Below are 24,591 nucleotides of genomic sequence, written 5' to 3'. Positions count from 1 at the left end.
TGCAAATGAGTATAAATTGAACCTTGTATATCCATCTTCTCAAGCTAGGTGTTGTTTGACAAATCAAGAGAAAGCACTTCTTTCTAACTGCTACTGCATCAGATTAGAATACGTGATGCTTTCTAACAGGGGCGGCACGATGGTGTAGTGGTTAGCGCTGTTGCCTCACAGCAAGAAGGTCCGGGTTCGAGCCCCGTGGCCGGCGAGGGCCTTTCTGTGTGGAGTTTGCATGTTCTCCCCGTGTCCGTGTGGGTTTCCTCCAGGTACTCCAATTTCCCCCACAGTCCAAAGACATGCAGGTTAGGTTAACTGGTGACTCTAAATTGACCGTAGGTGTGAATGTGAGTGTGAATGGTTGTCTATGTGTCAGCCCTGTGATGACCTGGTGACTTGTCCAGGGTGTACCCCGCCTTTCGCCCGTAGTCAGCTGGGATAGGCTCCAGCTTGCCTGCGACCCTGTAGAACAGGATAAAGCGGCTAGAGATAATGAGATGAGATGAGATGCTTTCTAACAAATTTAGATGCTTCTATTTCCAAAAAATATAAACAAACTAGAAGCCTGACTTAAGCTACTGTAACCCTGACCAGGCAGTTACTAAGGATGAATGAGTGAACAGTGTTTGTTAATGAGCATGGATTTTCTTCATCCTGTGGGCTTCATATCTGAAGTTAAAGCCTCCGGCTTGCGTGATGTTTTTATTGCAAGTACTCATCTGTTCATTCTTAATAATTTATTCATTTTCATTAAGTGCTTTCCTCTTTGTGTTTTGCTGCTTAGCAGGGGACCATTGCAAATAAGGATTGTTTTTCTTTTCCTGGTTAAATGAAAGGGTAAATTAGATATAATTTCGAATATGAGAGATTTATCTCTTAAGGTGATTCAAACGTGACTGACATTCCATGTACATACCACAGGAAAAGACTACCGGAGTGTGACTGAAGGCCAGAAGTGGTAATGTGCTTTTGTTGAGTAGCGTAATCAACACACCTGGTGCTTTACATTTAGATGAGCACAACCATGCGATATTTTTTATAAAGCTGACAGTATAGGGAGCTAAACTCGGCCAAATGAACCCATTAACCTAAAGTCAACACTGCTGAACAATGAAAGCACCACCTCAGGGGATCCCTCAGGCATCAGATCCAAAACACTGCACTAAGTGCTCTGCCTCATTTTTTAAAAAACCTGTCCCTGTTCATATTGATTCAGTGCTCTCGTTCGCCCTGTTAAATGCTAGCATCTCAGATATAAAAAACAAAACAAAAAGACTTTATATTTTTTTCTTGTTCAAAGTGAGATTTGATTACGTTAAATGTACAGCAACAAGAAAAGCAGAGAATGTTTGATAGCATAGCGCAGGTTTGCCCTTTGGACTTCCATTAAAATCTCTACTGCTGTATCTAGTTAGCTAGTTTTCAGCACTGCAGGAAAAGATCTTAAAACACCACCATCCTAATGAGACCAGCTCTTTTAAAAAGCAGTAGGGTGTACATTGCTTTCAGCTAGTACACCCAGAGAAGGCTTGAGGTAAGTGGGTGTCAGTTGCCTCAGTATCAGATTTATTTATGAAACTAAGGGGGAAATACATCTTTAACTAATGGAGGATGGGGTACACTGCAAAAGCTAATGAGCTACAGTTTGCACCATCTATGTTTTTTGAATGAAAAAAAAAGAAAATGAATCTCTGTTTTACAATTTAACTTAAAGAATTCCAGAAAAATGAAAAAAAAAACATAAATACGGGTATATCCTTTTTTTAAATGGAAAAATTAACAGAATATATATATATATATATATATATATATATATATATATATATATATATATATATATATATATATATATATCTGTTAATTTTTCCATATATATATATATATATATATATATATATATATATATATATATATATATATATATAAAACAGTTTCACAACAACCTACTTGGTCTCCAGACCAGATTTGGTGGCAGTTACAAAAGCAAAAGGGTAAAATCATTTATTCATTCAGTTTCATCTTTTTTTTTTTCATTTTTAATATTCTATTTGACCACTTTTAACAATGAACATACTAAATGTCTTGTTGCTATAAATTAAATTTCTTTGTCTTTTTCATTTTACAAGTCACAGAACATCCTACAGCTTCCACTGGTATCCTAACTATATTTGTTTAGTCTCTATTATATCTGAAAAGGCTTCATTATGTATTTATTACCATCCAGTAGAATTTAATTCTTGCAATTCTTGCTTTGGACATGAAAATCCATCTTACTTAACTGCTCACTTTTGAATTCCTTTATGTTTTTAGCATATGCACAAATTCAGACCCATCAACTGCTCCAGCAACACAAGCAGCAGTTTGTGATCCAGCAACAATCCCAGTTGTCTCAGCCCAGTGTCCAGCCCCAAGGCCAAACCGTACAAACCGTGGCCATCCAACCTGCTTTAGCAGGCCAACAGTGTGCCATCCCTGTGCTGCCCAAACCACCCGCTCAGCAAGCCGCCATCTTCCATTCGACTGTGAGTCCTAGGATGCTCAATGGTCAGTCTCCCTTGTTAAATCCCAGCAAAGTTAAACAGGTGCAGCTAACGGCCGTCAACCTCCATTTCCAGCCTCCGCCAACTCAAGTAAGACAAGTTCAAATGTGTTTCTGACTACTTTTACATGGCTCATTGATTTAGCGTTCCTCTCTGAACATCCTGCTGTGATGCTGAATTCCAGACTGCAGTGTCAACACATGATAATGCTGATAAGGACAACGCTGTTCCTCCTACAGTAAGAGATGACTGCCTTGGCCAAAGTGAGCAGCAGCTGCTATCCCAACCAACGCAAGAATCATCCAGGCTTGAACAATACTTGTATGATCACAGCCAGCTGACAGTGAATGCAGAAGGTAGTCCCATATTCTCAGTTCCTATGAATAAAATGAAACCTTTGCTTGAAATAGATTAGTTGAAGATGGAGCAGACATATTAAATTGGATTTTGGCAATTCCTGATGCATATCATAAAGTCACAAACAAAAACAACTGATACAGAACATTCATCTGGGTAAGAAAAACCTCGACTAAAATCATGACAGTGCCAAGCTTGGTCTAAATGGCCAGGAGGCACGGTGGCTACTGTGTCACTGCCATCTGTAGGCTTGCCATGTGAAACAAAAAAGCTCTCCTTGCACTGTCTCTCCTCTCAAGTGGAAGAGTAGATCTGTCACGCCCCAGTGTCTATTGTCCAGTCTAGGCACTTGCTAGAATGTGACAGCTTTTGCCATAATTAGGGTGAGGGGCGCAGCTTTGTTATTCCCAATGGGCTCTGGGAATAAAGGTGGACACACTTTATCTCTCTGGCAGGTGTAGCTGAGGCCAGTGTATTCAGCCATTCAATTATGAATGATGAGTAATTGCTCTTTTATGAAAGCAACGAGCCCTAATTGTTTTAGGACGTAGTCTGGAAAGGCCTTTTTTCTGCATTCAGTTAAAAGATTAATATCATTAATCATGTCAAGCTGGCCGGCATGGGTCAGGGAGGCTGTGTTTGAAAGATCGATATATGTCTTTATTACACATCATTGTTATTTGAATACTGTTAAGCTTCCTGGATGCACATTAAGATTGAAAATATGCAGCCAAAGCTGTGTGTGTAAAAGATTTAAGCCTGGGGGCAGGGGGATCAAGTTCATGTTTAAAGAAGATAAGGCATACAGAAAAGGGCTGCATTGTGGCAACCAAACTTTAATCTGAAAAGCTAAACCAAAACAGGTTTTTAGAACAAAACATTGTTTGTCTGCCTGTCCGTCTGTCTGTAGATGTAAGAATAAAGCAATAATCAGAAAATACGAATTCAAGTGTAAAGATCCAGGCCTACTAAAATTTCAAACATACCACATTAACTCCCCAGGACTCAAACTGTGCTGTTTCGTCTCCCACCTGCTGACTGTGGGATTAGACAGCCTTCCATATCTACTCGGAGATAGGATTTCCATACATATACTGTGTCACCATTGCTTTCTCTTATTGACTGTGGAAGCCAAGACCCCTTATCAAAACAGTTGTTTCAGGTCTCTTATTACTTAAAGTGGGCAATAGATTAGACTATCTGATAACCTTCTGCAGCCCGTACTATGTACAATTAAAGCTGCAGTGTAGATACAGTTGAGTGCAACAGTTTGCATAACCCATTGTTTCTGTGTGAAAAAAGGAAAATGTTACAACCTTTATATGACTATTTATATATGTATCCATGAAAAATGGAATGTGGGTGTATCCTGCAACTACATATTAAACAAGCTTAAAAAAGATGGAAAGAAATCATTAGAAATAAAGATGGCCCTCTTAGTGTCCAGACCTGATTTGAAGACAAGTGTCGGACTGGGGCAGTGCAGATAAAGTAGATAGTATTGTTGTCATCTCACACTTCAAGGGTCCCAGGTTTGATCCTGAGGTTGGTTTACTGTATGTGTAGAGTGTCACATGTTCTCCACATGTCTGTGTGGATTCTCTTGGGTTCTTCGGTTTCTTCTCAACTCCCAAAAACATACCAGTAGGCAAAATGGCTACACTAAATTACCCCTACACTGTCAGAAATAGGGGTACAGTAGGAGTTCATTTCTGTCCCCCAAGGTACAATCTACACTAATGCACCCCCTCGGGCTCATTATTATTATACCCCCGCTCCGAAGGATTTTCCAACTGATTTACCTCTGTCCGTCCATCCGAAACACCTTTTTTTCTCAGCAACCACAAATCATAGCCACTTGGTACTTGGTATCAAACTTCAGCTTGGGGTTCTATACCATGTATACTGTTTTCAGATTTATCGTGCATCAACTTCCTGTTTACCGACTGAATGTATTTACAAAACATATACGGTGGATTTACAAAATTTTCACAACACTTTTCTCAGCAACTGCAAATCGCAACTGCTTGATATTTGATACTGAGCTTCAGCTTGGGGTTTTATACTGTGTGTACCGTTTTCAGGTCTGTTGCACATCGACTTCCTGTTTACCGACTGAATGTATTTATGAAACATATAGGGTGGCTTTACAAAATTTTTGTTACATTTTTCCCAGCAACTACAAATCACAACTGCTTGATATTTGGTACTGAGCTTCAGCTTGGGGTTCTATACTATGTGTACTGTTTTCAGGTTTGTCACACATCGACTTCCTGTTTACTGACTGAATGTATTTATGAAACATATAGTGTGGAGTTTGATGCTATTTCCAGAAGCAAAATACTATTTTAAAATGACAATTTACCAGGATGCTATTTGAAACTATGTGTACCTTTGAAGGGCCAAAAAGGTGTATATATGTTCCCCAGCAGCATTTAAAGGGTACAGATAAGTACCTTAGAGGATACTGCCCCAGTGACAAGCCATTGTACCCCTAAAGCATGTGTAAATGCATGTGTTTGGTGTCCTGTAATAGACTGGTGTCCCATCCAGGGTGTGTCTCTGTCTCCCATCCAGTGTTCCTGGGATAGGCTCTGAGACCATGACCATGATAAAGAGATGGTTCACTGTTATGATAGTAATATACGTTCACATCAGAGCTCGACATTAAGCACTGCCCGATTGCCCGGGGCAAGTGAAACATGCATTCGGGCAAGTGGGATGTGTCCCCGACATGCCCGACCGGGCAAGTTGGAATGAGTATATATTATGAACTAACACCACAAAAATTAGGCTTTTTGATTTTTTATTTCAGTTCCTAAAAGCGTCCCTCACTACGTATCCACCATTATGTCTTGGCTGTTTTCTTAGTCTTGGTTTCATTTACTGCTTTGCAAGTTATTTTATATACCCCCGCTGTTGTAGTATGGTACACCGTACTGTTTATAGACCCCTTGTGCATGTCGTCACACATCACGTGATAATTACAGCTGAGGTCAGACAGACACTGTCTTTCATGCAAGCAAGGCTTAATCTGTCTTCAATATGGTTAATTTTTGTGCTGTTTTTGTTTGTTCAAAGAGAGAAATAGATAAAAGGCATTACCGTTTCCCCGCTGTCAAGAAAAATGTTAACAAATAGAAGCAAATGCTTCAAGAACAACGAGGAAATGAGTGGTTAAAGAATACGAGGAGAGGAGCTCAGCCTGAAAACTCCAGAGAAATTCAAGATTGTATTTAAAATGTATTTTACAAAAACAGAAAATCGGAAGTGAGGATGGAAGAGTTTGCTTAAGAATCTCGTTTTATTTTTTCTGTTTGCATTCCAGTCAGCTCCTTCATGAAAGTGTTTGATTTTCTTAAAGGTAAAGCAGCTTCCTTATTTGACACAGAAAACCCAGATTGGTTTCAAACAACTCGGGCATAAAAAACTCAACAAGGAGCGACATGCGCAATAAATCCTGAAAGAACAGAACAGAGCAGAGAGAGCTGGAGCTTTGTTTCTGTTATCAGAGGAACACAGTCCTGTGCAAAATATTTATATTTATTTTTTTCACGATGCGGTTTCCATCAAATCCTGCGCTCTGATTGGCTGGCGAGCGGGTCCGTATCCTATGGTATGGACCCCAGTTACGGACCCTGGTTACGGACCTCTGGCGACTCGCTCGTTCACAATAACAACAAACATAGTAGCAATTTTTGTCAACATTTATCTCTTTTTATAAGATTTATTTATAAGATTTTTATCAAAAATCTTATAAATTTTTGCCAGCATTTCTCAGCATAATAGCATTAATTTTACAGCATGGATAGCGATAACGACAATTTTCACAGCGAAAGCAAGTTTTACTACCCTGAGGAAGAAGAAATAAAAGAAAACATTTCAGGAGAAAGCTAAAAACCTGTAACTTGCTAACGCCGACCAAAAACATGGCTGAATCCTGAATGAATCAATTTTGTATAAATAGGGGATTACATGTGGCAAAATGTAGTTTTTTTTCTTGCCATGGAAGTGCACTAGTATACCGAGGAGGAAGCAATTTCCATTACAGCCGTGAATGAGGATTCAAAATGGCGGCTCGGCTCGGCTTTCCCTTTCGGGCGCTCTCGTTTTCTGTTAGAATTTGGGAAATAAAAAAATAAATATATTATTTACCAGCTTAAGGTCGGTCCGTATGGTGAAATACCGTGACCTCAGCCTTGAATACTGACCTCGGCCCAGAGGGCCTCGGTCAGTACTTTCAAGACCTCGGTCACGGTATTTCACCATACAGACCTCCCAGCTGGTAAATAACATATATATCTTTTTTTTGTTATATCATCCACCTCTAGGTTTTTTTTTTTTTTTAAATGCGCTGCATCACGACAGACCAGCTGCACTGATTCAGTTACAGGTTTGAGGTCTGTATAAAACACCCACAACCTACACACTAAACAGTAGTTTTAGACTCAAACATTATCCTGTCTGTCATGATGCAGCGCAGGTTTTTTTTTTTTAAACCTAGAGGTGTATGATATACCAAAAAAACAAACAAAAAAAACGATATATAAATATTCTCAAACACAGTACTGTTCAAAAGTCTCGGCATCCTATTGTTTTCTTCATACAAACTTTGTTATAGATTTCTCTTTTATGATTTCTACATTATCGAGTAATGAACCTACAGTCTGAGAGAGTTCTACACAAACGCACTGAACTTTACAACAGCTGCATCTATGTGAAATGGAAATAAATTGACTAAGGCAGGAAAAACTATTTTGGATAAATTTGTTATTGTCCATTACAAGTAAAAAGTAACCAATAACCAAACTTAATAAGAAACTTAATCAATAACCAAACTTCAACTCAATGTGTGATCTTCATTTTATGTTGTAATTCACAACTATTCTATGGTTTTCCAAAAAAACAAAAAACAGTAGTACTCGCAAAATAGGGGGCAAGTGATAATATTGGGGGACAAGTGGAAATTTACCCCCACTTTCCTCCCAGGGCAAGTGGGTTTAAATGTTAATGTCGAGCCCTGCACATACACAAATCACTGAAACCTAACATACTAGATGTCTTTGTATAAATTGCATTGCATTGTTTTCATTTTGGTGGTGTATTGGTTAGCACTGTCGCCTCACAGCAAGAAGGTCCTGGGTTCGAGCCAGTTTAAATTGTTTTGTTTCATTTGTTAATGAGCATCACATTTGACTGGTGTCATAGTGGGGGAAAAAAACACACTGGAATTGTCATATGGCTGTCATAGCTATGGAATTGACATAGTTCTGATTAAAAAAAATATAAATACAGTGGTGCTTGAAAGTTTGTGAACCCTTTAGAATTTTCTATATTTCCGCATAAATATGACCTAAAACATCATCAGATTTTCACACAAGTCCTAAAAGTAGATAAAGAGAACCCAGTTAAACAAATGAGACAAAAATATTATACTTGGTCATTTATTTATTGAGGAAAATGATCCAATATTACATATCTGTGAGTGGCAAAAGTTTGTGAACCCTTTAGAATTTTCTATATTTCCGCATAAATATGACCTAAAACATCATCAGATTTTCACACAAGTCCTAAAAGTAGATAAAGTGAACCCAGTTAAACAAATGAGACAAAAAAATTTTATACTTGATCATTTATTTATTGAGGAAAATGGTCTAATATTACATATCTGTGAGTGACAAAAGTATGTGAACCTCTAGGATTAGCAGTTCATTTGAAGGTGCAATTAGAGTCAGGTGTTTTCAATCAATAGGATGACAATCAGGTGTGAGTGGGCACCCTGTTTTATTTAAAGAACAGGGATCTATCAAAGTCTGATCTTCACAACACATGTTTGTGGAAGTGTATCATGGCACGAACAAAGGAGATTTCTGAGGACCTCAGAAAAAGCGTTGTTGATGTTCATCAGGCTGGAAAAGGTTATAAAACCATCTCTAAAGAGTTTGGACTCCACCAATCCACAGTCAGACAGATTGTGTACAAATGGAGGAAATTCAGGACCATTGTTACCCTCCCCAGGAGTGCTTGATCAACAAAGATCACTCAAAGAGCAAGGCGTGTAATAGTCGGCAAGGTCACAAAGGACCCCAGGGTAACTTCTAAGCAACTGAAGGCCTCTCTCACATTGGCTAATGTTAATGTTCATGAGTCCACCATCAGGAGAACACTGAACAACAATGGTGTGCATGGCAGGGTTGCAAGGAGAAAGCCACTGCTCTCCAAAAAGAACATTGCTGCTCATCTGCAGTTTGCTAAAGATCACGTGGACAAGCCAGAAGGGTATTGGAAAAATGTTTTGTGGACAGATGAGACCAAAATAGAACTTTTTGGTTTAAATGAGAAGTGTTATGTTTGGAGAAAGGAAAACACTGCATTCCAGCATAAGAACCTTGTCCCATCTGTGAAACATGGTGGTGGTAGTATCATGGTTTGGGCCTGTTTTGCTGCATCTGGGCCAGGACGGCTTGCCATCATTGATGGAACAATGAATTCTGAATTATACCAGCGAATTCTAAAGGAAAATGTCAGGACATCTGTTCATGAACTGAATCTCAAGAGAAGGTGGGTCATGCAACAAGACAACGACCCTAAGCACACAAGTCATTCTACCAAAGAATGGTTAAAGAAGAATGAAGTTAATGTTTTGGAATGGCCAAGTCAAAGTCCTGACCTTAATCCAATCGAAATGTTGTGGAAGGACCTGAAGCGAGCAGTTCATGTGAGGAAACGCACCAACATCCCAGAGTTGAAACTGTTCTGTATGGAGGAATGGGCTAAAATGGCAGGACTGATCAACAGTTACCAGAAACATTTAGTTGCAGTTATTGCTGCACAAGGGGGTCACACCAGATACTGAAAGCAAAGGTTCACATACTTTTGCCACTCACAGGTATGTAACATTGGATCCTTTTTCTCAGTAAATAAATCACCAAGTATAATATTTTTGTCTCATTTGTTTGACTGGGTTCTCTTTATCTAATTTTAGGACTTGTGTGAAAATCTGATGATGTTTTAGGTCATATTTATGCAGAAATATAGAACATTCTAAAGGGTTCACAAACTTTCAAGCGCCACTGTGTGTGTGTGTATATAGATAGATAGATAGATAGATAGATAGATAGATAGATTTTTTTTTTTTGCGGCACGGTGGTGTAGTGGTTAGCACTATCGCCTCACAGCAAGAAGGTCCTGGGTTCAAGCCCAGCAGCCGGTGAGGGCCTTTCTGTGTGGAGTTTGCATGTTCTCCCCGTGTCTGCGTGGGTTTCCTCCGGGTGCTCTGGTTTCCCCCACAGTCCAAAGACATGCAGTTTAGGTTAATTGGTGGCTCTAAATTGACCGTAGGTGTGAATGTGAGTGTGAATGATTGTTTGTCTCTGTGTCAGCCCTGTGATAACCTGGTGACTTGTCCAGGGTGTACCCCGCCTCTCGCCTATAGTCAGCGGGGATAGGCTCCAGCTTGCCTGAGACCCTGTAGAACAGGATAAGCGGCTACAGATGATGGATGAATGTTTTCATTTTGTCCTGAGGATATTCAAACCTTTGCCCTCAGCTGTTTAATCTGTTTTGTTTTGTTTGTTAATGAGCATCACATTTGACTGGTGTCATAGTGGGGAAAAAAAAACATACTGGAATTGTCATATGGAATGAGAATGTGGTGCAGCTCATCACAGGCCCGATTGTCTTGCCCTATGGCCTGCCATCAGATTACTGCTGTGGAGTCAAGTGCATCAGGGGTCCATGCCAAAGCAGCGTCACTATACACGCCTCAGCCTACTCTTGACAAAGCATGGAGGCACCATATGCACCTGGGCGGAAGGTTCCAAGAGCGTGCGCCACTAAACCACCATCTCTGGAGTCAACGGCCAGCTATGGAAAGTGTGATGAGCATACCACCTTCAAGGGGCGCAGGGATACAATGGCTATCTCAAGCCGACCCAGTATGCTTGGGTCAGTGCCGTCAGATGTCAGCCCGCTGACTCTACAATCAACTGCTTCACATGTGAACATTGCACCAATATGCGGCTCTTGTAGTTCCATTCTGCAACAACACCTATGGAGGACGCAAGCACGGAAGTGGACAGCCTGCTTGCATGTGAGCAAAGGCTTGCAACCTCGGCTCACGTTTACTATACCTGCAATGAGCCCTTAGTGTCATGACAGGGTTCCTCGTGATCACAAGTGACAGGGATTGGATGGATGGATGGATGGATGGATGGATGGATGGAATTGCCATAGTTCTGATCAGATATTGTTAGTTTTTTCTTTTTTATCAGACATCTAATTTTTTAGGTTTGTTTACCTGACATGTTTCGACGTACGACTGTCGTCTTCCTCAGAGTGTCACCGGATGTTATTGGTGACGCATCTTTTATCAGCTGATGTTTCCGAAGGCGTGGCCTTCCTGTCTGGAAACATCAGCTGATAAAAGATGCGTCACCAATAACATAAGGCCTACAAAAACTCGCCGTCCAACCTGCAGAAGCATATTGAGGTATATAAACGTTTTATTCCAAGAGAAAGCTTGTAGTGAAGTTGTCTGTGCTTTTAGAGCTAGCGATAACGTTGCAATAGCTCTGCAGTCTCATTAGTCAAATTACTTTCTGTGGATACACCCACCAAGTTGCCATCGTCTTGTCCACAGCTAACGTTAACACACAGCCAGTTAACTTGGACGCTGTTAGTTAGCATGTAAAAATGGAGTTACACTAACATGAATAACATTAACTTTAGCATAATCTTGCCAAATAAACAATGTAGAAATCTTTTTTTTTTTCTTGTAACGTTAGCTACCCAATATGATTTCAAGTTTGAAAAGAGTTTGCTAGCATGTCAGGTGGAGCTTCAGCTCTACAGGTTCTACAAGCTAATCAGTAAATCCAGTTGGTTGCTTCAGATATATTATGGCAATAATACAACAATGCTTTGACAGAAAATGTACTTTTAATACTTAAGTATTTTTAAAAGCAAGTACTTCAGTACTTTAACTTAAGTAAAAATTTGACTGGACAACTTTCACTTGTATCGGAGTAACGTTTGACCAGTGGGATCTGTACTTTGACTTAAGTAATGAAGTTGGGTACTTTGTCCACTTCTAGCTCTGATTATATATATGTATATATGTGTGTGTGTGTGTGTGGTTAGCACTGTTGCCTCACAGCAAGAAGGTCCTGGCTTCGAGCCCAGCGCCCAGCGAGGGCCTTTCTGTGTGGAGTTTGCATGTTCTCCCCGTGTCTGCGTGGGTTTCCTCCGGGTGCTCCGGTTTCCCCCACAGTCCAAAGACATGCAGGTTAGGTTAACTCATCTCATCTCATTATCTGTAGCCGCTTTATCCTGTTCTACAGGGTCGCAGGCAAGCTGGAGCCTATCCCAGCTGACTACGGGCAAAAGGCGGGGTACACCCTGGACAAGTCGCCAGGTCATCACAGGGCTGACACACAGACACAGTTAACCTAACCTGCATGTCTTTGGACTGTGGGGGAAACCGGAGCACCCAGAGGAAACCCACACGGACACGGGGAGAACAAGCAAACTCCACAGAGAAAGGCCCTCGCCGGCCACGGGGCTCGAACCCAGAACCTTCTTGCTGTGAGGCGACAGCGCCAACCACTACACCACCGTGCCGCCTGTTAGGTTAACTGGTGACTCTAAATTGACTGTAGGTGTGAATGCTCCAGCGACCCTGTAGAACAGGATAAAGCGGCTAGAGATAATGAGATTTTATATATATATATATGGGGCGGCACAGTGGTGTGGTTAGCGCTGTCGCCTCACAGCAAGAAGGTCCGGGTTCGAGCCCCGTGGCCAGCGAGGGCCTTTCTGTGCAGAGTTTGCATGTTCTCCCCGTGTCCGCGTGGGTTTCCTCCGGGTGCTCCGGTTTCCCCAACAGTCCAAAGACATGCAGGTTAGGTTAACTGGTGGCTCTAAATTGACCGTAGGTGTGAATGTGAGTGTGAATGGTTGTCTGTGTCTATGTGTCAGCCCTGTGATGACCTGGCGACTTGTCCAGGGTGTACCCCGCCTTTCACCCGTAGTCAGCTGGGATAGGCTCCAGCTTGCCTGCGACCCTGTAGAAGGATAAAGCGGCTAGAGATAATGAGATGAGATGATATATATGGGGCGGCACAGTGGTGTAGTGGTTAGCGCTGTCGCCTCACAGCAAGAAGGTCCGGGTTTGAGCCCCATGGCCGGCGAGGGCCTTTCTGTGCGGAGTTTGCATGTTCTCCCCGTATCCGCGTGGGTTTCCTCTGGGTGCTCCGGTTTCCCCCACAGTCCAAAGACATGCAGGTTAGGAGGTTAGGCTAACTGGTGACTCTAAATTGACCGTAGGTGTGAATGTGAGTGTGAATGGTTGTCTGTGTCTATGTGTCAGCCCTGTGATGACCAGGCGACTTGTCCAGGGTGTACCCTGCCTTTCGCCCGTAGTCAGCTGGGATAGACTCCAGCTTGCCTGCGACCCTGTAGAACAGGATAAAGCGGCTAGAGATAATGAGATGAGATGAGATATATATATATATATATATATATATGGGGCGGCACAGTGGTGTAGTGGTTAGCGCTGTCGCCTCACAGCAAGAAGGTCCGGGTTCGAGCCCCGTGGCCGGCGAGGGCCTTTCTGTGCGGAGTTTGCATGTTCTCCCCGTATCTGCGTGGGTTTCCTCCGGGTGCTCCGGTTTCCCCCACAGTCCAAAGACATGCAGGTTAGGTTAACTGGTGACTCTAAATTGACCGTAGGTGTGAATGTGAGTGTGAATGGTTGTCTGTGTCTATGTGTCAGCCCTGTGATGACCAGGCGACTTGTCCAGGGTGTACCCCGCCTTTCACCCATAGTCAGCTGGGATAGGCTCCAACTTGCCTGCGACCCTGTAGAACAGGATAAAGCGGCTAGAGATAATGAGATGAGATGAGACATTGCAGTATTTAGTGTAAATAATGTTGATTTTGACCTATACGTCGTTGTTTAGTGGTTATTTGGGACTTAATTGAGCCTTTTCTAGACACAGCTAAAACTCCCCCAAGATCAAGATTAATCCGTGACCTGACTACACGCCTTTTAATCCGGTTTATTTCTGCTCTCGTGCATTCTTCGCGGAGCCGCTTAATTATTTCAGCCAATCAGAATCGCGCTCGCTTGTCAATCCACTTTCCCATTGGCCGGAATTCCAAGTGCGCGACTCCGTTCTCGGCCGCGCGCGTTTCCTTTTCACTTCCCCCATGTACAAAGAGGATTAGAGCGCGCACGCGGCACGCCGCTCGCGCACACACCAAGTCGCTTCACTCAGACGTTTGCTTGGGGAAAAAAAAAAAAAAAGTTCGAGCCGGATCACACCGCGAGTCCGACCGCGTTTAACGGACGGAGTTTGCACCTCTGTGGAATATATTAGGAAGTTTTAGGAATGTTTTCGGCTTCCCAGCTTCCCTGTGCTTGTTGTCCCGAGCCGCTGTGAGGAAGAGGAGTGCTGTTCCCCGGAGTCTCCGAGCGGAACAAAGGCGTGGAGCTCCTGGACGCTGTTCACTATTGTGAGGAGACGCTGCACTGTATGTGAGCGTTTGGCTCTAACACAGGCTTGTGTGGTGAACTAAGTGGGCGAAGTTGTGAATTTTTACATGTGTGACTTGTAAAAGCTGTTGTTTATGTGTTTAGTGTTGTTTACAGCCGAGGCGCTAGCGCACTTAGCGTAAACACCCGAAACCTCACGCGCTCAACTTACAGCTGCATCTGTTTCCGGTTCCTTAGTTTATTTATTTTGTAATCAGAGTGAAGGGGTGTGAAGTGCCTCAGACCCGACTGCTGTGCATGTGGTAAAACTGGATGGTGTTCTAATCAACCAGGCGAAAATAATTTTCCAGCAGTTCTCCTGGTGTTCTCCTCTCCTCTCCATTCCCAGTCAACTCCTGCATCATGGATATTATCTACAACCTGTAGAATAACAAATATATATACACACTACCGTTCAAAAGTTTGGGGTCACCCAGACAATTTTGTGTTTTCCATGAAAAGTCACACTTTTATTTACCACCATAAGTAGTAAAATGAATAGAAAATCTAGTCAAGACATTTTTCTGAGCATTTAATCGACCCCACAAATGTGATGCTCCAGAAACTCAATCTGCTCAAAGGAAGGTCAGTTTTATAGCTTCTCTAAAGAGCTCAACTGTTTTCAGCTGTGCTAACATGATTGTACAAGGGTTTTCTAATCATCCATTAGCCTTCTGAGGCAATGAGCAAACACATTGTACCATTAGAACACTGGAGTGAGAGTTGCTGGAAATGGGCCTCTGTACACCTATGAAGATATTGCACCAAAAACCAGACATTTGCAGCTAGAATAGTCATTTACCACATTAGCAATGTATAGAGTGGATTTCTGATTAGTTTAAAGTGACCTTCATTGAAAAGAACAGTGCTTTTCTTTCAAAAATAAGGACATTTCAAAGTGACCCCCAAACTTTTGAACGGTAGCGTATATAAATAAAACGTACCCATTTTGATCCTAATCAGCTCTAAGACGCCTTCTGAGATTACACTCCATGGGTTCTATCCAAAATGGTGCTCCGGAACTTCTCCCTTATTCCCTGCATTGTGGGAATTCTGTACAACCTGCATCTGTGCAATCAGGAATATTTACAGAAATACCTGTAAATATATCCAAACTACCAGACGCCTTTGATTATAGCTCTGAAATGGTGCTTCACTCGTATTCCCTACAAATACTTGGTCCATTATAGCTATTCTGTTCTGTACCTGCTTGGGAACTGCATTTGCGCCCAGTCCTATTGTTGGAAATCATCATGTGCAGAAGCATTGGGCACCCCCTTTTATTCTTTTCACTTTTTTTGTTATAGATTTTTTTTTTTTAATTTGATGACTTCTACGTTATCAAGTCAGTCCGGAAACCTTTAAGATTTTCAAACATTAATTTTCCAGCATAAAATGAAATGTTAAAGAAAAAGCTGGGCGTTCAAAGTGTTTGTCGTCATATGCACAGTAAGGAACATGTCCTCTTGCACAATGAAATTCTTAGTTTGTCGTCCACCGTGAATGCCAGTTACAAATGAATAAATAGGCGGAAGAAATAATACAAAGTAAAGGCAATACAGTGCAAAAAAACCCCAATATGGTACAAAATAAAGATAATGCAAAATAGGCAGTATAATACAAAAATAAGGCAATGATCGGACGTAGCAGCGAGAAAAGGCAGTTCTGCATGATTTCTAGGTCCTTATTAAACGTAAGCAAATGTGATGTTAACTGCTTTGTCCAAAAGTCAGAATTTCCTCATACCTAATCTCTTCTATTGAATCATGTATTCAGACAACACTCTGATGCATTTGATCTAAATTTGGTCATAAGTTGTTCTCTCCGTCTCTCTCTCTCTCTCTCTCTCTCTCTCTCTCTCTCTCCACAAACTTGAAGTCCGTTCCAGCTCGAGTGCACACTGTCATTAAAGCAAAAAGAGGACGTGCCAAATACTAAAAAACTTTTGGAAATATTTTGGAAATTCTATTGTTCACTCAAGTTGCGGTCACTAAAGTACTTTGTGATGAAAACTGTATTAAATTAGAAGCATTTTTACTAGTTGTCTGAGAATTTAGATTTGGACCCCACTCTATATAAAACAATAAATTGTTCAATTAGTGTACTAAATAGTAAACGAGGTGTAATTTTTGGACCTAGTTTGAACACTAACCTATTGCAGTGGTTTGGATCTAAACCACAATCCTTTCTGGAACGGATACGAAATAACAAAACTCCACAAGTACAGTTTCATGCGTTCGTTCATGCTTTGCAAAGTGTTGCTGTATGAACAATTACTACGGAAGTCTCCGGTCACTTTGATTGAGTAATGCACGCTGTCACCCTGCAGGCCCAGACACTGCAGTTCCTGTTCCTGCGGCTGCACTGGTGTGTGTGAATGGTAACCCAGCCATGACTTCGGGCAGCGGGAACAACGCGCCCACCGTGACTGGCAGCACCCCGCATAATGTCCACAGCAAAACCCCACAAGCCATCGTTAAGCCTCAGATCCTCACTCATGTGATCGAGGGCTTTGTTATCCAGGAGGGAGCAGAGCCATTTCCTGTGAGTGCCTGACTTTAGGTCTTTCCTACTGATGAAGTCATTCACACCAGTTTAAATGTCTAGTGTTTTATTTCCAATGACAAAGTCCTCGTCTTTCTTGCCCAAAAGTATATAACGAGTCAAGTGATTCCAACACCTACATCATTCCTATTTTTGGCTGAAAGCTTGATATCAGTAGAAGCTTGCTTCCCTCTAGTGGACATTTTAAAACAGATTAAATGTTTACTGCTAAGTTTGAAGTGAGCGGCAGAAGGAAAAATGAAAAGGAACCAGGATTTCAGATTTAGAGCTCCTGATCTGACCATGGATATGGGTAACATCTAGGTCAGTCTAGCTTGCTCATTCTGAGTCAAAGGAATAGCTCAGCTAAGAATGAAATTGATCCAAGCATAACTGATCGATTAAGACGTGTTTGGTGTGTGTTTGGTTTACTTTAGGTTTATATTAACTAGTAATAACTAATGTCTCCCAAAGTCTTACATTTCGAGTAAGAGGGGAACTTGTGATGTGCTGTTTTGTTTTTTTGTTCCCCCCCCCTCCCAGAGAGTACAGCATTCCCACCTGCACATTTATGCACTTATCCAATTGAGGCAGCAGTGCAGGGCATAAAGTCCTGTAGGTACAAGACCATAAACTTCAGTTAAACATCAGAATGAAGAAGAATGTGGTCTCTGTGACTTTGGCTGGGATTTCCTAGAGTTTACACACAATGGTGCAGAACATGATAAACCTGCAGTGAGTAGCATTCTGCAGGCTGAACCACCTTGTTGATGAGAGGTGTCAGAGGAGAACTGGTTCGAGCTGACAGAAAGGTTACAGTGATTTTAAGGTGGGGTTTACATTAGACCGTATCAGCGGATCATCAGATTAACGTTTTTAAAAACGATTAGTGTGCACACAGCAACGCCAATACACGATTCGCGTGCACACAGCAACGCCAATACACGGATACGCTAATCACATGACTAATAAGACGGCACGTAAGTTGAAATGTAATGTGTAAATTTCTCCTCAGCGGCTCGGCTCCGCAGGCATCCTGCACTCCAAATCACTCCGCCCTGAACAGCGAGTGCCCTCTGGAGGGTGCGCACTCCCCGGCCCTGCGCAGCTCACAGAGCGCGCGAGTGAAGCGCACGAGCAGTGATTCGGGACTGAGCCGCTGTGTGTGTGATCCCAGTGCATATCGGGCATGCGCGTCACTCACCACTTGCAAGTGGAAGGATGGCAAGCCTAAAGACAATCATAACTACACAATGGGCAGTATTTGCATCAGTATTTGCAGTATTTTCATACTTTTATACTCTTTAATGAAAGGTGATACAAGGCGGAAGTCCGTGCCGTTTTTCAGCAGTCGCGTCACATGACCAACGCCAGCGAATCAGGAAGGTGGATGTCACAGTGATGTTGTCCAATGACGACGTCAGCTAGAGCTCAGCACAGTGTATCCTCGTATCTCAATGTTTACACAGCACCGGATCAGATACGAACTGGGTTGAATACGTGGGCCCTGGCGGATTCCCGTTTCCCGGCGTTTTAATGTGAACGCACAGTGCATCCGCGAAGAAAACGAGACAGATACGGTCTAATGTAAACTTGGCCTAAATAACCACTCTGTACAACCATGGTGAGCAGAAAAGCATGTCAAACTTCGAGGCAGATTAGCTACAGCTGCTGAAGACCAAGTCACGTTCCAGTCCTGTCAACCAAGAACAAATCTGAGGCTACAGGAGGCACAGATTCAACAAAACTGGGCAGTTGAAAATTGGAAAATGTTACTTGGTCGATATCCATGACTGGCTGATTAGATAACTGCATGAGTGAGCTGGTGGACGTCGTTCTTATAAAGTGTCCGAGTGTATGTGTTCTACTCACCAGACACTTGTGTACATGTTAAAAGTGGTAAAAGTTCAGCATGATACACACAGTTTATAGAGAGAGAATTTTTTTTTTTTTTTGGACAAAAGCTGTGCAAGCCAATTCCTGCTTTGTATATGTATATGGGGTTTGTATTTGGCTGGTTTTATCAAACATTGGTTGAGGTTGGTTTATATTTGTCATAACTGTAACATTTTCTTATCACTTATTTTGCTCGAGTTTAGCTTTCTAGTGATCCATGTTAAAAAAAAAAATCCACCTTTTTGGGTTTTAGTTGAATCCTAGATGGCTTCCTATTTACTATGTTTGCTTATTACATAGTGTATAATGTCATGGCATTGAAAAACGTACATAATCTTCGTGCACTGTACGCCCACTTTGGGACTGGTGAAATAAGTCATGGAACTGCGTCAAACACATTTTACTGTAAAATGTTTACTGTGCTGATCACTAGTGATTTGTCAAGTCTTCACTGAAGTGTCCGGCAAAAAGTACAACGTAAAGTTTGTTGTGAAGGTCTTGACGACTTTGCCTGTTAATTCCAGGTGGAGCGGCCATCGTTGCTTCTCGAGAACGTCAAAAAGCACAAACCGCAGCAGCAGTTTCACTCCGACGTGGAGAAGAAGGTTCAAGACTCTCACACAGCAGACTCGGAGATGGAGGATCTCTCACAGCAAGGCACGTTCATACATTATAGACTGATTTGCCAACATTTTGGCTACACAACCTGTGTGTAACTTGCATATTCAGCGTAAGCACGTAATTCCAAACAAAAAGGCTATTACTGCTGTATTATTTTTCTTCATGGTAAACATCTTTATACACCCCCATTTTAGAGTTAAAGAGTAATGAGAAGGAACCAACACTCTCTTGTGAACTGTGTGGGAAAGTTGACTTTGCTTACAACTTCAAGAGATCAAAGCGGTTCTGTTCCACAGTATGTGCAAAAAGGTATTAAGAGTAAATCCTGATAAACAGAAGGTGTTCAATATATATATTTTTTAATTGTACCTAACTAATGAATGTTTCCAAATTTGAAGATATAATGTGGGATGCACAAAGCGAATGGGTCTCTTTCCAAGACGGCCAACTCCAGAGAACCCCAAGAAGCATCGAGCCTCCAGTAACCATCATCACAACATTAGTTCAGAGGCCAAAAAACAAGTAATGTATAGAGAACTGGCTTTCTTAACAGTTTCATTTTATCATCTACCTGAACTGATTTTCACTTCCTGTTGTTTTTGTTCAGAATCCCAGCACTCAGACAAGCACAGTGGGCTCAGCGCCCTCCCCACGTCTCAAACAGCGGTGTCACGGAGAATCCAGCCAGTGTTCAGATATGTCAAGTTATGAAGAACCTCCATCTCCCGTGTCCGTGGCCAGCTCTGGAGCTCGGAGGCTGCGAAAGGAAAGGGGAGTAGATCATGGTGAGAACCACCGCAGGGAACTGCCCCTCCTCATGCAGCCCTTCATGCTAAGTGACCCCGCCAAATGGAATGTGGAGGACGTTTATGAGTTTATCTGCTCACTACCAGGTATGGTGTGGCAATCTTGAAGTGTGGAGTGTTGGGTTGAACATAATAGTATGTTTCCCAGTTGTTTATTTTTGTGTTGAAGTTAAATCAGACACACTGTGGGGTGTCAGTAATCAACAAAGGTTCACAACCCTTCTAAATTTCATTAATGTCAGGCCTTTCAATTACATGAAACCTGCGACGGATAACGTCGTAGGCGCCCAAATTAAAAAAGGCGTCCAAATTAAGGTCAAGCACCCAAAATATGCTACCAAAAGTGTAAAAAAAAAAAACCCGAAATGTTGATTAAATGAACTTGGCTGTAACCCAATGTCTTGACTTTCTTCTTTAAAAACACCAAAATTAGCAAGAATTAGCATGTATTTCTCGTAATTGACACGAAATCCGCACCATTCCCATGTTGTTCCGGGTTCGTCGAACTCGCCGTAAGCCTCGCGCCGGGCACGAATTCTCCATCAACGGCAATCGGCACGCCATGATTTCGTGGAGGAGCGAGACTCGCGTACCAATGACCAGAGTGGGATTTCCACATTAGGTAAAGCTTCTTTCATATTGTTTTATGGCGGTTGGCAAACAGCTTTTAGGTGCATTACCGCCACCTTCTGGACTGGAGTGTGAACCAGAATGTTTACTACCCTCATCTCATCATCTCTAGCCACTTTATCCTGTTCTACAGGGTCACAGGCAAGCTGGAGCCTATCCCAGCTGACTACGGGCGAAAGGCGGGGTACACCCTGGACAAGTCGCCAGGTCATCACAGGGCTGACACATAGCAGGGTTCCCGCAGGTCCTTAAAAAGTCTTAAATACAACTTTCGGTTTTCAAGGCCTAAAAACGGCTTAAATTGTTTGGAATGACTGGAATTTTCGAAAGGGAGGTATTAAATTTAATATTGGACCGAACGAGTGAAATGTCTCCATCCAGTTTGGGGTATTTTTTTTTTTTTAACCGTAATTTTATAAGTGACCAGCGTACCTTTTGGGGGCAGCATTGGTTCTGTGCATGTGGTGCGGTGGTTGTGAAGAGTGAGAGATGCGCAGGTAGCTTACGTGGGCGCTAGAAAGCGTTGATAATTATGGGAAGATGTCTGTTTAACGACAAGTGGTTGGGGGATGACAAATACCCCCAAAATAAGGAGAAAAATCGTTTGCGATAAAAAGCGCTGGATCGCACAAATGTGTTTAAAGACGGTAACGCAGCGCTGGGGACACGGCGGACTGGGGAACTGTTTTTTCACGGACACGAGGCACGTGCATGTGTTAGAGGTCATGCACACAAGAGTCAGGTGGAAAATGGGGCTTATAGGAAATACTACTACTAATAATGATTAGCATCATTTTTTTACATAATTAACATTGTTTATTGTATTAAGTTTAATATAAATATATCAACCTTTATTTCAAAACTCAATTAAAAAGAACTCCAGAAAATGCAATAATTCTAAATATAGTACAATATAAATAATTTGTACAAAAAGTTTAGTTTTATTACTTATCATCTACAACAGTGTTTTTTAATATAATAACCACTAATAATAATTAGTAGTAATAGTAATTATTGATTATTAATCATTACTACTTATGAATTAGTGATTAATAAGTACTACGGATTATTAAATGTTATAAAATTAAGTTATTAAAAATTATTACAAATAATTATTAAAAAGTAGTAATTGGTAGAATACAAACAAATATTCATGGATGATTTTTTTTAAATAGTGAACATTGATATAAAATAACTGTACTACTACTAATAATAAACAATAATACTACTAGTAATACTTGTTGTTAATGTTATCAGTTCAATTGTTATATCAATGTTCACTATTAAAAACAAATGATCTATAATCCATGAATTGTTTATCACTACTACTAATAACTTTTTTAATAATAATTTTAACTAATCTTATAACTCAATTTTATAGCATTTTAATAATCACTACTTATTATTTATTAGTATAATTTAGTTGATAATTACTAATTATTAAATTACATTTTGATAATCACTGCTTATTAAGTAGTAATTAATAATACTGAATTATAATTGCTACTCTAATTAATATAGCTAAGTAGTGATTATTAAAATGTTATAAAATTGAGTTAATTTTTTAAAAATTATTAAAAAGTTGTTGTTGTTATTATTATTATTATTATTATTATTAGTAGTAGTAATACAAGCAATTATTCATGGATTATAGATAATAATTAATGATTATTTTTGAATAATGAACATTGATATAACAATTGCACTGATAATTAGTTTACAGTTATTACAACACAATATTGATAATGGTTATGAAAGGTGCAGCACGGTGGTGTAGTGGTTAGTGCTGTCGCCTCACAGCAAGAAGGTCCGGGTTCGAGCCCCGTGGCCGGCGAGGGCCTTTCTGTGTGGAGTTTGCATGTTCTCCCCGTGTCTGCGTGGGTTTTCTCCGGGTGCTCCGGTTTCCCCCACAGTCCAAAGACATGCAGGTTAGGTTAACTGGTGACTCTAAATTGACCGTAGGTGTGAATGTGAGTGTGAATGGTTGTCTGTGTCTATGTGTCAGCCCTGTGATGACCTGGCGACTTGTCCAGGATGTACCCCGCCTTTCGCCCGTAGTCAGCTGGGATAGGCTCCAGCTTGCCTGCGACCCTGTAGAACAGGATAAGCGGCTACAGATAATGAGATGAGGTTATGAAAGGTGACCATTGTTTCTCTGTGTTTAATGTAATGCTCTGATTGTATGACTGCATAAACAGGTTTATGCTGTTACCTGCTATAATGCAGAAGATACTCGAGAACTTCCTCAGCCAGCTGTATACTGTACCACTCAGACTGATTTTGCTGTCGGACACAAAATGACACATCATTAAAGATAATCTTTGGGGATTGAAATAATGCCGGCTAAGGTTGTTCAGCTGGTTCTACTTGCCGTTTGTTTTCGTTTTTGAAATGATTCATGGTGTTTTCTCCAGTAAACACCAGTCTTCTCCTTGCTGCTACAGTAGTTCTGCAGGCCCAAAACACACGACTTTGCTTCAGCTGTTTGCATGTCTAACAGTTGCCATTGATGCACCCTGTTGTTCACCAATTGGGTGCATTCTTCTTAAAGTTAGTAAAAAAACTATTGCAGAAAACAGTTTTAAGTTGTTGTATTTATTTTCTTTGCCATGGTAGTCTTAATTTTTCCATTTAGAGGTCTTGAAAAGGTCTTAAAAGTCTTTAAATTTGTACTTGAAAAATGTGCAGATACCCTGCATAGACACAGACAACCATTCACACTCACACCTACGGTCAATTTAGAGTCACCAGTTAACCTAACCTGCATGTCTTTGGACTGTGGGGGAAACCGGAGCATCCGGAGGAAACCCACGCGGACACGGGGAGAACATGCAAACTCCGCACAGAAAGGCTCTCGCTGGCCACGGGGCTCGAACCCGGACCTTCTTGCTGTGAGGCGACAGCGCTAACCACTACACCACCGTGCCGCCCCTGTTTACTACCCTATTGTGCTAAATTCTCCTAAGAATTCCTGTATCTTTTTAAAAAACCTAAAAATAGCCCTATATCCCACATTATCTGACCTCAACTGCAACATCTCTCTGCTGCCTAGTTTCATATGATTTTAAATCAGGTAAAAGACTGAATGAAAGAGAGCTATTCAGGGCACAGCTGTGTATATTTAAGATACAGCTTGCATCTTTCACTACGTTCAGACTGCAACCTGAAACGACCCATATCCGATTTGTTGTGAAATCCGATTTTTTTGTTAGGCCGTTCACATTACCAATTGTATGAGACTTGTATGCGATCTCCAATATGAACGGAAAACGACCCAAAAGTGTCCCGCATGCGCAAATTGACACGTAATAAGCACATCTACCTAATGCGTAAACAAAAAAAAAAAATCGCACTCTTCAAGTTTAATGATTTTTTTTTTGTTTGTTTGTTTGTTTAATTATCTGGTTAGTGTTAAAGTGTGAGGTCTCGTGTGTGTTTTTGTTTCTGAACTGAAATGAAAACGTGGAGCCTGGTAACGAGGGTTGACTCCTAAATGTCTCTCTAATTTCTATATAAGTGCACTACATGTTACTAGGAAGTAATGGATTTTTAAACTCTATATAGTGCACTCGAGCTTCAGTAGGCAGTCATTTGGGATACGGCCGCTGTATTACCAAACTCTTAATTCAGGCTTAATAATTTGCACATATTTATTTCGTCATATTAA

The 24,591-nt window shown here is 41.3% G+C and overlaps 1 protein-coding gene across 5 annotated transcripts in view; it reads left to right on the top strand.

The window, feature by feature from the left end:
* Nucleotides 1-24,591, top strand: part of phc2a (polyhomeotic homolog 2a (Drosophila)) — a 110,553-nt gene that overhangs the window by 75,775 nt on the left and 10,187 nt on the right. For 2 of the 5 annotated variants that reach the window (XM_060938265.1, XM_060938264.1), the window contains exons 8-14: nt 2,305-2,624; nt 2,719-2,890; nt 16,757-16,971; nt 19,392-19,524; nt 19,683-19,797; nt 19,887-20,010; nt 20,096-20,381. In XM_060938265.1, the coding sequence (XP_060794248.1) occupies nt 2,305-2,624; nt 2,719-2,890; nt 16,757-16,971; nt 19,392-19,524; nt 19,683-19,797; nt 19,887-20,010; nt 20,096-20,381 (1,365 nt within the window). Of the gene's footprint in view, nt 1-2,304; nt 2,625-2,718; nt 2,891-14,115; nt 14,431-16,756; nt 16,972-19,391; nt 19,525-19,682; nt 19,798-19,886; nt 20,011-20,095; nt 20,382-24,591 lie in introns of those variants that run through there. The other 3 variants (XM_060938269.1, XM_060938267.1, XM_060938268.1) reach the window with 3 other exon arrangements.

The sequence above is a fragment of the Neoarius graeffei genome, chromosome 13 (assembly GCF_027579695.1).
Source record: "Neoarius graeffei isolate fNeoGra1 chromosome 13, fNeoGra1.pri, whole genome shotgun sequence".
Lineage (NCBI taxonomy): Eukaryota > Metazoa > Chordata > Actinopteri > Siluriformes > Ariidae > Neoarius > Neoarius graeffei.
This window is presented reverse-complemented; position numbering and strand designations above follow the sequence as displayed.